The following is an 18,307-nucleotide window of genomic DNA, read 5'->3' on the forward strand; positions in this document are numbered from 1 at the left end:
AGGAAAACAAAGCACAGACTGATCTCTTGTCATAGGGACACTGATCAATTTCAGATAGAAGAGAGAATTTTGGCTCAGATCCTCTCAGCTGCTTTGCATGGGCAAACATTGCAGGGCTTAATTTGGGCACAAGTCCATGAACATGAAGAAATTTGTAGGCTCTGGTCCTTTAATTATAAGAAATGCTGGTGATACAGCCCTGTTTTTTGGATAACTGAGCTTCAGATAATCAGGATTTAAATGTTCAGTGTAACTTATTGTTTCAGCATCTTTTGTATAAACTGTATTCCTAACAAACACTTTAGAGTTATATAGTACATTAAAAATTATCAGTGATGGTACCAAATCATGACTTTGGCTGTTGCAATAAGCTAACATGAAGAAAAAAGTTTTCAGTTTTCAAAAGGCCAACAGAAAGTGTGAGTCCTCTTGACTGATGAGGGTGGTTCTAATCCAAAATGAATGAAAAGAGAGCTGGCAGGTTTGCAAAGTGCAAATACAGAGCCTATGCAAGCCTGAAATGTGTATTTGGTGGTATGGAGATTTGCCAGCTCCTTATTTGTTAGTGTGTTGAATAGGATTCAGTTTAAAAAAACAAAAAAAGTTGTCTTGCTGGTAAAGTTAATGTTTCACTGGTTCTATTTGTTTTGTTTGTTAATAAAGAATCTGCTTAATTTAGACCCTAATCTTGCAAAGGTTTAAGCATTTGCATAATTTTACTCACATGAGAAGCCATCAGTGGGACTAAAGTTCTGCATACGCTTAAGTCTTTGTAGGACATTCAGTATAACATTTGATCATAAGCGTGTATTTATTCATCCTTTGTGACTTAGATATAATGCACATCACTTACAGGCAATACATGTGAACAAAACCAAATGAATATAGAAATATGAAAAAAAGAAAAAACAAAATCCAATGTAATAGAGAAACTGCCAGATTTATTTATGTAGCTTGTGACTTCCCAGTGTTATTTTGCGATGTGTGTACTGGCATATCCTGCTAAGGTTATTTAGAGAAGTTTAAAACAAGTTTAGCAAAGACTTGTGAAAAAATATTGTTGTCTTTATGTATAAATATATATATTTGGATATGGAAATATATTTGGCTCTGCTCTTAAGACTGCTGCCCTTTAAATTGTTCATGTAAAGCATCCACCTTACAGCAAATGCAAATGGTTAGTTCAGGGGTCGGCAGCCTTTCAGAAGTGGTGTGCCGAGTCTTCATTTATTCACTCTCTAATTTATTGTTTCGCGTGCCAATAATACATTTTAACCTTTTTAGAAGGTCTCTTTCTATGTCTATAGTATATAACTAAACTATTGTTGAATGTAATGTAAATAAGGTTTCAAAATGTTTAAGAAGCTTCATTTAAAATTAAATTAAAATGCAGAGCCCCCCAGAGCAGTGGCCAGGACCTGGGCAGTGTGAGTGCCACTGAAAGTCAGCTCGTGTGCCAGAGGTTGCCTACCCCTGGGTTAGTTGTTTGTATTACTGTAGCACCTAGGAGCCTTAGTCAGAGACCACGTCCCCATTTTGCTAGGTGCTGTAAAAACACAATACAAAATTGGTCCACGCTTCAAAGAGTATAAAACACAAAATTCTTAGCACTGTTTGTGTGTTCCATGTAGCCTGCAGGCAAAGCAGATCTGGTACTTTTATATGTTTACAGGTTGCATCCTAATATAACATGGCTTATCCATTCCAGTGACCTGCTGTTTCTTATGTTTATAATTAAATAGGTACTTGTATGACAGGCTGAATTAGGATTCTCCAATGGAGAGATGTTTGGAAGATGAAACTTTCAATGTACTGGTTGGGATACAGCTTGTATGAAAGATGTTATGCAAAATAAAACATGTAAAATGGTAGTTCATGATTAGTTGAACTAATAATATCAAGCAAAGTGTTCTGTGGCACCTTATAGACTAACAAACGTATTGGAGCATGAGCTTTCGTGGGTGAATACACGTACAACGAAGTGGGTATTCACCCACGAAAGCTCATGCTCCAATACGTTTGTTAGTGTATAAGGTAGGTGCCACAGGACTCTTTGCCGCTTTTACAGATCCAGACTAACACAGCTTCCCCTCTGATACTTAAATAATATCAGATACATTAACATTAAGTTGAAAGTTTTTCTTCCTTATGACTGCATTGATCATACAGCGACTCCTTATTGATTTAACTACGAAACAATATCTATTCTAGTTTTAAAACCAGTGTCACACCAATCTATTCTCAGCTGTTTACAAATCTTTCAGTTCTGGTTAAATGAATCAATAATTGGAAAAACTCTCCTTTTGGTTAAGAGGATTTGGTTTTCTCAAAGTTCCTCACTGCTGTCATGCTCTCAGTCAGTTCCTGTCTATATTGTAGATCCAGTATGGCTTATCCTCTGGTTGGATTCTCTACTTTGTGGTTCATAAAATTGTCTTCTGCATAACCTAGGAAACAATTTGATGCAAGTTTGACAGTATTTATTAACCTAAAGATTTATGGGTAGTGAAGTCCCTCCATAAGTAGAGTAATCTTAGAGTTTTGAGAATCTTGTAAATTGGTCCAGGATTTCTTTTTATATGTTCTCTCTATCCTGTGATTTGTAACAGATAGTCCACTCTAATTTTTTCCTTGTATCCTTACGCAAAGAACTTAATCATTAAACACACAGTAGTTGAATTGTAGCTCACTGGCATAGTAAATACTTCTGATGTAATGGCACGGCACTCCACCTTGATTCTTTATGCAGATTAGGTATTTGCAGGAATTACTGGATGAAACTTTATAGCATGATTTAGGCAGAAGGTCACACTAGGTGATCATTGTAGTCCCTTTTGGTGTTAAAATCTGTGAATCTTGGGCTCCTCAAACAATATAATTCCTGTTCTGAGAATCATCCCACCAAGTTTCATTTATGGTTCATTTAGAACCATAACTTCATTTTCTACTTGTAGTGACTAATTTTTAGTTACTGTTCCGACTTGTGTTTTATAAATAGACTGTGTTGCTTTTTGTTCTCTCTCTCTCGCTCGCTCTCTGAATTACCTGATTATACCATTTTTGTTTGGGTTTTATAATCAGGACACACAAGTAAGATGTTTCCTACAATAGTAAAGAGGAGGAGCAACAGCTTAACAAAATTGAAACAAGAAGGCTGTTAGAGTTTTTTGCATTTCCACTGATAAATATTTTTTAAAACATTGCTATTTGCAGTAGATAAGCAAAGGGTTAATTTTGTTTCTTGCACATGTGGTAGAAGTCTTTTGCCTTCTTCAATATTTCAAACTGGTGAAGAGGGTTTTTGTTTCAGTTTCGTGTATCTGTCAGTCCAGGTAACTGTAGTCATTAAACTCTGTAATGCCTCAGATTCTATTTTGCTTTCTACAATTAAGCAATGTATTATTTTTTTTCTTCCCTTCACTCTCCCCCACTTCCCCACCGCATTTACGTACTCTTTCTGGGTGTATCCCATATTTGGATTTTTATTCATGTTAGACTTTCTATAGTGCCTTTCACTGTAATATCGTAACTGTTAATTTTTCATGTGTTTGTGTCCCATCCCTTATTTTTACCATTTTTTCTACTCATCTCCGTAATCTTTCTCATCTATCCCTTTCCAGTCTTTACCCCACTATTTGCTGGCCAGCATACCAGCCACCTTTCCTCCATCTGAAGGCTGGATGTAGACCCATGCAGTGATTCTCCCTAGGACCTGAATGTGCTGGCTCAAGGAGTGGGGGACCAGATAGTCTTAAACTATCACTTTCACACTTCCTCCTCCTTAGGTTCTTCCCCCGCCCCCTTCTCCTGGTTTTCTCCCCATCCACACAAATTTTGGTCAGCTCCATAGGCAGAAATAGTAGTGAAAGTAACTGTATAACAAGGTTCACGTCAGCTACTGCACTTCTTGCCATCTCCCCTGGAACAAACATGATGTATGGAACATATGAACAGTCCTACTCTGTGGGACTGCCCTGTAAAGGAATTTTTAAAAGGTGGGGTTGGCATGAGGAAACATGGCATTTGCATGATCTGGTACATTTATACCCTGCTTAAGTATAACAGTTCAAGTAGACTATCCAGAGATAATTCAAATATTTGTTTTTGCAGATTCACCACTTTTGCACTTCCATGAGTCAGACTGTGAACTAAGAGGATCTTCCTCCTGTGAATCTCTGCTTTCTCTCAATACTGAAAAAATTCTGGTATGCTGTGTACTATTTTATTATGTACAATAAGAATGCTAATTGGTTGTAGATGTGAGAGAAATGGGTTTGTGTATCTATTTACTAGATGTCGGAATTATTAATAATATTAGAAATTATTATTATGGGAGACCATAAGACAGTAATTTGACCAAAAATCCATTTTTTTAAGTCCAAAGGCCAAATGGCATTTTCTAGCATTGCTCTGAACATGCCTAACAGCTTAAAAATAAGCAGTCAGTTCACCCAATACAGTAACAAAGTATTCATAGGCATATGATCAGTATACTTACTAAATAGACTTGACCAAGGGAAAACCATCTCATTGTGGTGTGCTCCAACATGATCAAGTAGGGTCTAACAAAGAAACCTCAGATTCATGATGTAATGAGTCATTCCATATTCTTTATGAAAATATGCTTATATGAATGACATAATTGAGATATACTTTATGCCAGATGGCTCATGTGAGATATCATTAGAAAGGTTATGATTTACTGAATGTGATTATCCAATTTGTATTCCTGTATCATTTCTGTATCTGAAGTTAGGAATATTGATTATGGATCTGTATTCCTACTATGCTACTTTGGGTGATGCCCACTGCTAACACTTCAGATGCAACAATGGAAAAGACAAACAGGGCTGATGACCCATCAGCAAGGACAATGAGCTGTGAAAAGCTTGACATTCCTGTGGACACTCCATACTGCCACTGACTCATGGAGGCTGTGATACTACAGAGTCAGGTGATCTTGTCACCTGATACTAAACATTACCTGGGACGACTTGTAACTTTCCACTGGAAGGGAAGTGGGGGGGTCAAGTTTGGGAAACAAAGGATTCCCACCCTATGTAAATCCCATTTAAGGGTGGGGAGGAAGGCAAACAGGACTCCTCTCCCTGGTCTGTCTGCCCGATGGTTTTAAGGATTGAAGAAATAGTCAAACAGTGAGCAGCAGTCCACCTCTCAAGGCAGTCTCCATACCCTTTGTTGTTATGGCAGGGGGAAGGCGGGGCCCTAACCAGACATCCTACTGCCGAAATCCTCTTTGTGAAACGGGGGCTACTGGTGGCTCTGGACATTCCACAAGTTCATTGGTCACTGGTGTGCGCTCACGTACCAGAACTTTCATCTCATTGACTTCAACGTGCTGACGGTGACGACAATTGTCTTAGCTCGCAGGCTGATCGGTGCCATTGTGAAGGAGCCTTCACAAAGTGGCAAAGTCTCCCTGCCCCGCTCCATTTTCCTTGTGATTACTCGGTTTGTGGTCCTCACTGGGACAGGCTGGAGCCTGTGCAGGTCAATAATTCACCTCTTCAGAACCTACTCGTTCCTCAATCTCTTGTTCCTGTGTTACCCGTTCGGCATGTACATTCCTTTTCTCCAGCTGAACTGTGACTTCCAGAAGACAGCCCTCTTCTCCCAAGTGGCTAACATTGGCCCCCGAGAGACCGGGGAAGTGAACTCCAGGGGTAAAGACTATCTAACAGTTTTAAAGGAGACCTGGAAGCAGCACACCAGGCAAATGTATGGCATGGAGGCCATGCCCACCCATGCGTGCTGCCTCTCTCCAGACCTGATCCGCAACGAGGTGGAGTATTTGAAGAGGGACTTTAACTGGAGGATGAAAGAGGTGCTGGTGAGCTCCATGCTCAGTGCCTATTATGTGGCCTTTGTGCCTGTCTGGTTTGTGAAGAACACTCAGTACTACGACAAACGGTGGTCATGTGAGCTGTTCCTGCTGGTGACCATCAGTACGTCTGTGATTCTGATGCAGCATCTCCTGCCTGCCCGCTACTGCGACCTCCTCCACAAAGCTGCGGCACACCTGGGCTGCTGGCAGAAGGTTGATCCTGCCCTATGCTCCAATGTGCTACAGCATCAGTGGACAGAAGAATGCATGTGGCCACAGTGGGTGCTGGTGAAACACAGCAAGAACGTGTACAAAACCGTGGGCCATTACAATGTGGCTGTGCCATCTGATGTCTCACACTTCCGCTTTCGTTTCTTTTTCAGCAAACCGCTGAGGATCTTGAACATTTTAATTCTGCTGGAAGGAGCTGTCATCTTCTACCAGCTCTACTCACTGATCTCGTCAGAGAAGTGGCACCAGACCATCTCGCTGGCTCTCATCCTCTTCAGCAATTATTATGCCTTCTTCAAGCTGCTGTGTGACTGGCTGGTACTGGGAAAAGCTTACACATACTCTGCCATCAGAGACTCAGAGCAGAAGTTCAATTAAATCGCACTGCTGCTCAGCTTGTATTATGGATAAAACCTTTATTTAAAAAAAAAAAAAAAAAGAAAACGGAAAAAAAGAGACTGCAAAAGGGAAGGCAAGATGGGGAGTCCAGACTGAGACAGGGGTCCAGTCTGAAAAGGAATATAGCTGGAACTATGAACCACAGAAACTTTGCAAACTGCCTGCAACAATATCTAGGTAGAGAAATACTATCTGTAACCAATTTCTTTAGTAAAACTAGCTTAGTTTGCGTGTTTGATTTCATTTACTGAGTAATTTGCTTTGTTCTTGTCCCTGCCTTCAGGTAGGGGATCTTGGGGGACAATTACTGCACTGGTGGGGTGCAAAATAACCTTTATTAAGAAAATGCAAATACAGGGAAAATTCAATAGTGAGGGGTATGGGGTTTGTTAAGGTAGACAATTGGGGAGGGGTTTCTTTTGGTGAACAGTATAGGGGGTTTTAATAGTGGGGTACAATACAGTGGGGTACAATACAGTTGGTAACCAATTAACACTGAAGTATAAATGTAACAGGTAGCTAACAATTTCTATGTAAAGGGTGTGTTACAGCAGCATATAACCAACTAACAGTTATGGGTAAAATATGTTAAATAGCAAACAATTTTAGGTAAAAATATGTCACAGTGGTGTAAATGTACAATGTGAGGTGTATCAGAGAGAAAAAGGGTAACCAATGGGGTTTTATGCTAGAGATTTAAACTTAGCTCAGGTCCATACTCACCGCGCGGGTCGACGCGGTGAGTTCGACTTCTCCGAGTTCGAACTATTGCGTCTAATCAAGACACGATAGTTCGAACTCCCCGCGTGCTCCGGTCGACTCCGGAACTCCACCACCGCGAATGGCGGTGGCGGAGTCGACCTTGGAGCCGCGGAGTTCGACCCCGCCGCGTCTGGACGGGTAAGTAAGTCGAACTAGGATACTTCGAATTCAGCTACGCTATTCGCGTAGCTGAACTTGCGTACCCTAGTTCGACCCCCGCCCTTAGTGTAGACCAGGCCTTAGTGAGACACAGAACAAACAGGCTGTAAGTTTAAGCAGCAGAGAGAGTGTAACAAGGTAGAAAGACACAGAGAAGCTCGGTTGGCAGTGGGAAGACAGACTTAATTACAATTATACAGAACACAGCAAAATCTTATCTATGATCTAACTTAACCAAGACTACACAAATTAGCAAGTAACACAACACAATGCAACAATTCTCTAAGCCTAACTTACAGAGTATAATGCTAAACCTAACTTAACCACAGCTATGCAAAATGAAATTACAATTTGTCTAGACTAAAAGCTAAACCTAACCTAATGGGTGCACCTTATACTAAGGGTAGTTTTAGAGGGCAGAGTGGTATGTGTCCAGGATAGAGCTCAGGGAGTTACAGCTTAGCAGCGGCACAGGCTTATTTTAGCAGCACAGACCACGAAGTTAACTTAGGTCTGTCTGTTGGGGAAACAGAGCCAGCAGCCAGGACAGGGGGGGTTTGCAAGAGGGAATTCTTACCAATCCCCAGGACAGCAGCAAGGCAGAAGCAGGCACAGCAGCAGCATCAGAGGACGCAGAGAGGACTCAATTCGTTCACAATAATCAGGAGATCTCTAGGCAAAATTCGTTGTTCGTGGGAGGGGAGTTTAAAAACGGGGGTACGGTCAAAAACAAATGAGAGCGGGGAGAGGGCCTCCCAAAGACCCCTAGCTGATCAGACCAGGTGGCAAAGCAAGGACCTTCTCCGAGGTCTGATTAGAAAATGTCTGGTTATAAAGGCAAACTTAGGCAGCTTCCCGCCAGTAACTTTGATTGGTTCCCCTTCTTACAGGGGAGGAGAGAAGACTTCAGGTGAGCACAGATGTGTCTGGGCTAGTTCTAAGCCACAGACATGACTCTCATGCTCAGCTATGTGGCCATATAAGGTCTTGCACATCTGGGCAGAGCACCTCTACACCGAGCCCAGGTCTGAACAAAGGAGCCAAAAGCCCCCCTCCTTAGGCAGAGCAATGGCTCCAGTTAGTCTGCACAAGTCATTTCCATGAACAGCAGGGCCAGGCTGTGACTTTTGTTAGCCCAAGGCCCGGGAGGGGCAGACACAGAACAACCAGAAAGGAGAGGGAGAAAAAAAGTGCAGCAGGGGGACAGCTGTAACAGACAGTTCTGTTTCCCCTTTTTACCACTTAAAATCCAGCCGTTTATAGTTAATACAATTTATTTTGTTTATTATTAAACCTAGTTTCTGTAATTTCTAACTTGGGTGGGGTGGGGGAGAAGTGTGCACACTTCTCTCCGCATTGTTGGGGGAAGGAGGGAGACAATTTCATAATATTTCTTTGGGTCTCCACTCCAAGGAAGGTGGACATCTGAGTGCTGGAGCAAGTCCCTTAAGCTGAGTCTTCCCAGAGCTGATCTGCAGCTGGGTGTAGCCCTCCGTGTGTGTGTTCGAGGAGGTTTTTAGAGCCTGGCTCAGCAAGACAGGTTAAAGGGGACCCATGCTGGCAGAACAGGTAGACTCTGTGGTATCTCGGCACATCAGGTGGCTTCCCAAGGGGTCCAACCCGTCACACATAAATTGTCATTGCCAATTATTGACTTCCTCTAAAAAACAATTTGAGACAATTCACCCTTCATTCCAGTCTTAATCCAAATAAGATTTTCCTCCCAAGGCCTTTCCTCTCCTCCTCCTTGCTGACCAACAGTTTTTCTATTGCAGCTGGGTACACATATGCTTTACTTTTAAGAAAAAAGAATGAGGAGTACTTGTGGCATCTTAGAGACTAACAAGAAAGCGTATGCTCAAATAAATTTGTTAGTCTCTGAGGTGCCACAAGTACTCCTTGTTCTTTTTGCGGATACAGACTAACACGGCTGCTACTCCGAAACCTTTACTTTTAAGATAACACTGGTATGTGGAGTGGGAAAGTTTATGTTGGCTCCTTTTAAGACAGATTCCTTTTGTCTTATTTAAAACCATGTGAAGTCACACCTGTTGGTCAGAGGCCTTCTTTTTAGAAACTTTCCTGTATTGTATTAGATATTCTTTGAACCAGACATCCTCCCTACCCCATTCCTTCTGGCCTTATAACTCATTATTTTCAAGGCCTTCCTTCTACTTGCTAGTCAGGACCTGTCTTTATAACACATATATTTTTTTAACCAAATGTAAGCTAATTTTAAAATCTTTAATTTCATATTTATCCTGCACTACAAATTAGTTCAATTTGGCTATGTAGAGGGAATTTGTACAAATTGTTTGTTTCTATGGCCACCTGCTCTTGGATCAATACACTACACGAGAAAAGTGTTCATGAAAGATAGTAGATTGACAACTTTGGATACTTAGGACTTCTACCCATGGAACTAATGCTACCACCAGGCCCGTGCACACTGCTTATTTGCACTCTATTAGTATGTCTCAACTCCTTTCAAGAAATGCTGCCTCTGGAAGTGATAGATTAGTGCACGCTCTTCATAGTGAATCTTCTGCTTCTGAGACTGCCAAAGGTGCCAGGACCTGGTCTGACACCACAAGAGCATTTAATGGTAGGACTCTATCAGTAACTAATGTAAGTTACTACAGAATGACCACTGTGGACTGGCGGTGTAAAAGGAAGAAGTTTTGTATCCCATTACCTGTCTCCTAATCAATTCAGTCACTCTGTATCACATTTTGTTACATTGCAAGTGTCATCATCTACTATCATTACATAGAGAATTCTGAAGGGACAGTTTCAAGATTTAAAAAAAAAATCATAGTGTTTTATAACAATAATGCTGGCTACCCAACTTCTTTTATTAAAGATCAGAGTAGTTTTAGAGGATATATGATCTCAGTGCTGTATAATGGTCACTGATTTTGTGGAATCTCTTATTTCTGTAGTATGTCAGCGAGAGATAGTGTCATGGTGTGTGTGTTCGCAGGGGAAACTGTTTTAAAAAATAATTGGTCATAGCCTTTGTAAGCATACACTCTGAGAAGACTATCCCAGTTGGAAGCAATAACTCTTGGGGTAATTTAAAAACAGAAAAAGCCTAACTCTCCTATGTAGTGCAAATCGGCCATTGCAGTTCTCAGACTTAATTCTTTGTTCTGTCACCACAGCAGTTATTTATTTGGCCAAATCTCCTGATTGACCTGGTAATTACAGGAGTACTTGTGGCACCTTAGAGACTAACAAATTTATTTGAGCATAAGCTTTCGTGGGCTACAGCCCACTTCATCAGATGCATAGAATGGAACATATAAGAAGAGTATATATATACATACAGAGAAGATGCCATACCAGCTCTAAGAGGCTAATTAGTTAAGATGACCTGTTATCAGGTATATACCTTCAAGTCAGCGGCACTGCTATGGGCACCCACATGGCCCCACAATATGCCAACATTTTCATGGCCGACTTAGAACAACTCTTCCTTAGCTCTTGTCCCCTTAACGCCCCTACTCTACTTACACTACATTGATGACATCTTCATCATCTGGACCCATGGAAAAGAAGCCCTTGAGGTATTCCACCATGATTTCAACAATTTCCATCCCACCATCAAACTCAGCCTGGACCAATCCACACAAGCGGTCCACTTCTTGGATACTACTGTGCTCATAAACAATGGTCACATAAACACCACCCTATACCGAAAACCTACTGATCGCTATACTTACCTACATGCCTCCAGCTTCCATCCAGGACACACACTCGATCCACTGTCTACAGCCAAGCTCTAAGATACAACCACATTTGCTCCAGTCCCTCAGACAGAGACAAACACCTACAAGATCTCTATCAAGCATTCTTACAACTACAATACTCACCTGCTGAAGTGAAAAAACAGATTGACAGAGCCAGAAGAGTACCCAGAAGTCACCTACTACAAGACAGGCCCAACAAAGAAAATAACAGGACTCCACTAGCCGTCACCTTCAGCCCCCAACTAAAACCTCTCCAACGCATCATCAAAGATTTACAACCTATCTTGAAAGATGATCCCTCACTCTCACAGATCTTGGGAGACAGACCAGTCCTTGCTTACAGACAGCCCTCTAACCTGAAGCAAATACTCACCAGGAACCACACAACAAAAACACTAACCCAGGAACCTATCCTTGCAACAAAGCCCGATGCCAACTCTGTCCACACATCTATTCAAGTGACACCATCACTGGACCTAATCACATCAACCACGCCATCAGGGGCTCGTTCACCTGCACATCTGCTAATGTGATATATGCCATCATGTGCCAGCAATGCCCCTCTGCCATGTGCATTGACCAGACCAGACAGTCTCTACGCAAAAGAATAAATGGACACAAATCTGACATCAGGAATCATAACACTCAAAAACCAGTAGGAGAACACTTCAACCTCTCTGGCCACTCAGTAACAGACCTGAAGGTAGCAATTTTGCAACAGAAAGACTTCAAAAACAGACTCCAACGCGAAACTGCTGAGCTTGAATTGATTTGCAAATTAGATACCATTAACTCTGGCTTGAATAGAGACTGGGAATGGCTGAGTCATTACACTACTTGAATCTATTTCCTTATGATAACTATCCTTACATCTCTTGTCAGCTGTCTGTAATTGACCATCTTGATTATCACTACAAAAGTTTTTTTCCTGCTGATAACAGGTCATCTTAATTAATTAGCCTCTTAGAGTTGGTATGGCATCTTCTGTGTGTGTGTGTGTGTGTGTGTGTGTGTGTATGTATATATGTGTGTGTGTGTGTGTGTGTGTATGTATTTATTTATATATATATACACACACACACACTCTTCTCATATGTTCCATTATATGCATCTGATGAAGTGGGCTGTAGCCCACGAAAGCTTACGCTCAAATAAATTTGTTAGTCTCTAAGGTGCCACAAGTACTCCTGTTCTTTTTACGGATACAGACTAACACGGCTGCTACTCTGAAACCAGTAATTCCAGGGTGTTCACTCCATACTAATGAAATATACTTACACGTCTATACATTTCCCTGTAGTGCAATACCGTAATCTTTCTGAAATATAGAACAAAAAATATTGAAGAAATCAGTGCTGTTCTAACAGTTTCATCCATCCAGTTCCCTGGAAAATATTGGATAAAGCACCTTATTTTCCCATATCCCAAGCAAATAAAAATAAGCTAATGATGGAGTTTGCCAATAATTTTTGAGATTATTAATATGAGAGACCACCAAGTATTAATTTAACCATACATTCCTTTAAGTCCAAAGGCCAAATGGTATTTTAGCCAATTGCTCTAAACATATCTTGCAGTCTAAAAAATAAGCAATCATTGCACCTAATATTGTAACAAAATATTCATAAGCATGTGACTAGTATATGTACAGACAGGCTAGTCCTAGGGAAAACCAAATTTAAAATAACTCTAATTCTTTAATTTCATACTTACTCTACAGCTAATCTCTCTAATCCTGAACCCTGTTAATTTAAATTGCCCAGGAAAATTAAAGTGGAAACACCATTCTGTTATTACAGCTGGGAATTTTTTTCTGATTTCACTGATACAAACTCTATATCCCAGCTTGTTGGTGTCACCACCAGCTCCTGTGATTTGCCCCTTTATCAAGTCATGCAAGTTCCTTTTGATTGAAATTTATTTTCCACTTGAAATCTTGAGCAGAATGCTAGTTCCAAAAGTATTTAATGTCAGATGTATATCTGGTACCTAGACATATGGTGAAAGGTGCATTAGAAATATGTGCAGTACGGAGGAAGCAGGTCATGATTATTCATATCTTAATTTTAATAACAGATTTTAAAAGATTAATCTACAGCTGTGAACTACAAGATCTTGTATGATGGATTTTCTATGAACAAAACTTTTTAGTTCATTCACTAATACCTTGTAACTGCCATTGACACTCTAGACCTGCAAAGTATTCTTTTGTAAATATACTTTAAACATAGTAGTGAAATCCAAAAATGATTACCAGCAATTTGGTTTTCTAACCGTATCAAGGTGTTTAGTGTAGCTCTAATTTCCTAGTTGAGATAACAATTGAAATATTATTACACTTGATCCTGTTGTTCATTCCAATCTTGTATAACAAAGAAACCATGCCAATCTTATCATAATTGAGGCATCCGATTCCAGAAACTGAAACAATAATACAGCGACTATATGAGAATTATCGCCTTTTCAATAAGAAATGCCAGTCTCAGTGGATAGGGAATTATTGCAATAAAAAAACTGATACTCCTGTCAATAAAACCCCAATTAAATATTGGTCACTATTGATTTGCTTTCCCCTGAAGATTTTTTTTCTTTTACCAAAGGTAATCAGTATATATTGGCATTTGAAGAATGCTAACAGTTTCTGGAAAAGGTTTTTCTTCCAGCCAGTACTATGGCTCTAGCATGTATTGGGCCGTGGCTCTCTTGTGCAGTTTAGGCAATGTTTGTTCTAGGGTGTGGATCATTCCATTAGTAAGGCTAAGATTTAGTCACAGGTATTTTTAGTAAAGGTCATGGACCGGTTACGGGCAGTAAACAAACATTCACAGCCCGTGACCTGTCGATGAGTTTTACTATATAAATACCCCTGACTAAAACTTAGCAGCTCCTGTAGCTCTGGGGGCCCCAGGACACCGCTGCTGTGGGGCCCAAGCCACCCCTGCTCCTAGGCCCTGGTGACCGTTGCTTGGGTGCTCCCCGGGGCCGCACCTGGGACTGCTGCTTGGGTGCTTCCACCGGGCCAGCTGCCCGAGCAGGGACTGGTGCAGCTTGCCCCGAGACTGCTTGCGGGACCGCTACTCAAACCTTCCTCAGGGCCAGCTGCCCAAACAGCGGTTGATGCAGCTGGCCCTGGGACAGCCCCCGGGACTGCTGCTTGGACCCTCCTCAGGGCTGCTCCTGGGACCGCTACTCAGGTGCTCCCTGGGGCCAGCTGTACCGAGCTGCCTGAGCAGTGTTCGGTGTGGCTGGTGGGACCGCTGCTTGAGGGCTCCCAGAACCAGCTGCCCTGGGACCGCCTGAGCAGCACCTGGTGCGGCTGGCCCGAGGGTTGCTCCAGCTGCACCTGGTGCGGCTGGCCCCGGGATCAGCCACACCTGCACGGAGGTTGCGGAAAGTCATGGAATCCGTGACTTCCGTGACCTGCATGACAGAATTGCAGCCTTATCCATTAGTGCCCATTACTCAGATGCACTATGGAGTGAAACTTTTTAATGTAACAATTCTGTGCTTGTCTTGAAGGGGACAAGAACAAGGCTGAAGCCTTTTGCTGGGGAGGAAAAAACAGGAATGAAGTTGAAGACATGGGTGAGAGAGGGACATCTAAAGCAGCAGAAGAAAACTGAAGTGTGAGAGGAATAAGGAAGATCAGACCTGTCTTTCACTTGCTTCTTGACATAACTCACTTTTGGAAAGTCTTTATCAAATGAGCTGTTATATTTAAATTCTTGAGTGCATTCAGTGTATGATTCTTCCCTTAGAATAATTTAGATGAGCAGTAATCTAAATATGAGTAGCATTGACTTCAGTAGCAAAAAATCTTTCACCCAACTTTGGTTAAATTCTTCATCATCTTTTTTTTTTTTTTTTGGTTAGTTGTAAGTTTTAAAATTTATCAATGTAAATGTGGTTACAAATAAGTAAAACATTAATCTTGTGGTAATGCCGAAAGACCCCAGTCAGGATCAGGCCCCGTTGTGCTAGGTGTTGTACAAGCATGCAGGACAAACCAAAAAAGTCAGACTGACTGATCAAGAACTTCAGGATTGTGTTTCCTCTGTACATTGGGATTTGCTTTTGGTACTAAAAATGGTGCCCACGTTTCTTTGATTCTTTTAGAATTAATATGCCTTAAATTTCTCTCAGCCAAAGATTTAGCTGCATTGACTTCAACAAGAAAAATTAGAGACAGTAGTACAAAGTCTTTTGGATTGGTTGTTCAGCTACAGCTACTTCTGGCTACAGTTTTGCTCCTATAGTCCACTTAAATGCCTTCAGTTGTTTTGTGTGGTGTTTGCTGCACTGTATACTTACGTTGTGGCAAAACATAGCAGATTTATCCTTGAAGTTCTGGCAACTAGCATAATGTGAGCATATCTTGATGTTGGCAAGAGTTGGGACTCCTTGGTGTATACAGTTGTGGGCAGAGAGGCGAAGACTTTTATAATAGACATTTAAAGATATCAAGTAGAGAGTTGGTAACTTTGGAGATCCATCTTTTTTGTTTATTTGGTAGCAATTGTATAGTTCTGTTTGTAAATGTAATCTGTTATTACATGACAGTGGACATAATCCATCTCAAAATAAAGGATTCTGATATATCTGCAGCGAGATCATAATCTGGGTCCATGTTGCAACAGTTCAGTCAGCAGTGTTCTGTCATTTACCATTTCTGTTTTCAAGGTGGCCAGATATGACCCGTTGACTAGACATGTGTTGCTCTGAATGGAGTGTGAGGGATATAATATGTACAACTCCTAAATAATGAGGTAGCTGACATATTATCTAATAATTTCTATGATCTACATTTGGGGGAAAAAACATGGGACCAGATCCACAGCTGATGTAAATTGACTTAGCTTATTGACACTCAGTTATGCCAGTTTACTCCGGCAAGGATCAGGTACAAGATCTTTAGATCATTTGGCACCCTTTCTTCTCTACAGCTTTGACAAAAAAGGAACTAAACCACTTAAAAATGTACTTGAGTTAAATTAGTAAAGATTACTAGCTCAAACATCACATACTTCGTTTAAACTTGATCCATAAGAGGTATGTTTGCATCACGGCTTGAGAAAAGCATGTTTATGGCCCTAAACTGCAATGGGAGTTCTAGGCAAGACTCAAGGAATCAGTGGGAGTTCTCTGTATAAATCAAAGGTGTTTATACTTGTTTGGACATCTCCATGTACACTTCATTTTCATATTATCCTGTTCTGCAGATACATTTTCTGAAAAGAGATTTTTTCACGCAAGTCTGCTTTTGTGGTCTCTACTTTCTCTGTAATTCCAGTATATATGTTTTAATTGTAAAGGCATGTAGTAGTGATGAGATTAACAATGCCAGATTTAAAAAAAAAAATCTTAATGAAACTTCTGTCCTTTATTATTGGGTCTGTTTTCTTATGTATTCGTTTTATAGTCCTTCACTCTTTCGTCTCATTGGACAAAGGGTAAAACTTCCCTTCCACTATGTAATACGTTGCTTAGGGACATTTCCATAATTCAAGTTAAAATGGGATGTATACTATAGTAAGGACATTGTTTTATATTTTTTGGTTGTCCTAGGTGTATATACTTTCATCTGGTATGTTAAGTTGGCTGTAGTATCAGAGGATAGCAGTGACATCTGAAAAGCAATTTATCCCCTCACAAAAGGTTAGGAATAAATTTTAGTGCCTTTTTTCAGTTTTGTTATATCATGGATTTTGCTTTAATAGTAGTAGTTACTTTGATGTCAGATGTTCTTTTAAGGATTTAAGCCTTAAATTGTCAATGCCAAATTCTGATTTTGTAGGATTTTTTTTTTTTTGCTACTGTCAGCTAAACATTAAAACCATAATGTTTTACAGAGCCAAGCAAAGTCACTTGCGGAACAAAAACGATTCCCATTTGCCACTGATAATGACAACACAAATGAAGATTTGGGTAAGATAATTATATAAGATTTATGGGGGTGGTTCTAGATGCCACTCAGAGGCACAATGTTTTGATACTGTAAAATTATAGTTGGTAATTGTGATGGATGCTTTAGGATCAGTTTTATCACTCCTTGCACAATAAAATTTCAGCCTTTTGTTTTTAATTATGTGGAAAGAACATCATGTACCTTTTTTCCCCATTGTACTTCTTTCTACTCTGCACAGTGGGACATTTCACCATTCATTTGGTCATGCAAATGTGAAGAAAATATTTTCCCAAACCCTGTTTAACACCATGAACTCTTCCTACTCTCTCTTTCCTGTCATGGGTGATAACTGAAGATTTTTCTGGATGTTTGAGAGAAGCTTTCTCTCAGGTAAACTTGCTGCTCCATGGAGCTTGGAACTGCTGTTTTTCCTACCTTTTCTAAGTCTGATAGGCAGGTGGGAGGTTCTTGTGGATTTCTTTCTCTATGTACCCTCTACTTGTTGGCACCCTCTAGAAGTGCACCTGGTGAACTGCTGTGACATTGCTCTACAGTCTTCTGCTTCTGTGCTGAGAGGCAGATATCTTCTAAACAGGTATCTGAGGGAACCCTGTGCTGCTGAGGTTTTTTTGTTTTTTTTTTAAATTTTTTGCCATTTTCTCTCTCTCGCTTCAGCTTGGTCTTGGTCTGGTAGGGGGAAAGTTTGCGGGAGAATTTTGAGGAAGGTTGGAGACTTCCTTAGTCTAGCAGTAAATCTTCAGCCCCTCCAGTGGTTCAGCATTTGCCACATGGGAGCCCAGGTAGCAATGTCAAAGGAACCCCATTCCCATGTTTGGCTCCATGGCCTGTCATCCTACCTGCCCTACTCCTCCTTCAGGTAGATATTTTTGGGAGTGTCTTCTTAGTAGTTTCCTAGATGTCTGGCATTTTTCTGAGCCTAGGTCCTTCTATTTGTGCTTCTTCTGCTCCAGTAAACCTTAGGGGAAGAAATGTGAATTGTGTTGGGACTCCTTAAAATGTGGGCTGCTCATATCGCCTACAACATTCTAGGCAGTGTCTTTTCATTGTTTTGCTCCTTTCCCAAATCCTTCTCTCTTCCACAAAACTAGTGTATTCAGTTATCAGTCTGCCCTTATGTGACAATAGTTTATTACCTTGGGAATGATTGTAATACCATATGAATGATGGCTAATGAAGTAGATTTAAGAATTTGGCAGAGGAGGAGGACAAATGAAGAAAATGCAAGGAGCCTTT

The 18,307-nt window shown here is 40.8% G+C and overlaps 2 protein-coding genes across 2 annotated transcripts in view; both read left to right on the forward strand.

The window, feature by feature from the left end:
• The window catches only part of LOC123356892 (tetratricopeptide repeat protein 13-like), a gene marked incomplete at its 3' end in the record, with an annotated part of 35,833 nt that overhangs the window by 910 nt on the left and 16,616 nt on the right, over nt 1-18,307 (forward strand). The window contains exons 2-3 of the mRNA XM_045000147.1: nt 4,111-4,205; nt 16,998-17,073. Coding sequence (XP_044856082.1) covers nt 4,111-4,205; nt 16,998-17,073 — 171 coding nt within the window. The remainder of the gene's footprint in view (nt 1-4,110; nt 4,206-16,997; nt 17,074-18,307) is intronic.
• LOC123356888 (transmembrane protein 39B-like) lies at nt 4,294-6,665 on the forward strand. Its single transcript, XM_045000141.1, has 2 exons — nt 4,294-4,347; nt 5,300-6,665. The coding sequence occupies exons 1-2, from the start codon at nt 4,294-4,296 to the stop codon at nt 6,452-6,454; spliced, it is 1,209 nt and encodes a 402-aa protein (XP_044856076.1). The 3' UTR covers nt 6,455-6,665.

The sequence above is a fragment of the Mauremys mutica genome, unplaced genomic scaffold (assembly GCF_020497125.1).
Source record: "Mauremys mutica isolate MM-2020 ecotype Southern unplaced genomic scaffold, ASM2049712v1 000000F_np12_subseq_67271636:67468913_obj, whole genome shotgun sequence".
Lineage (NCBI taxonomy): Eukaryota > Metazoa > Chordata > Testudines > Geoemydidae > Mauremys > Mauremys mutica.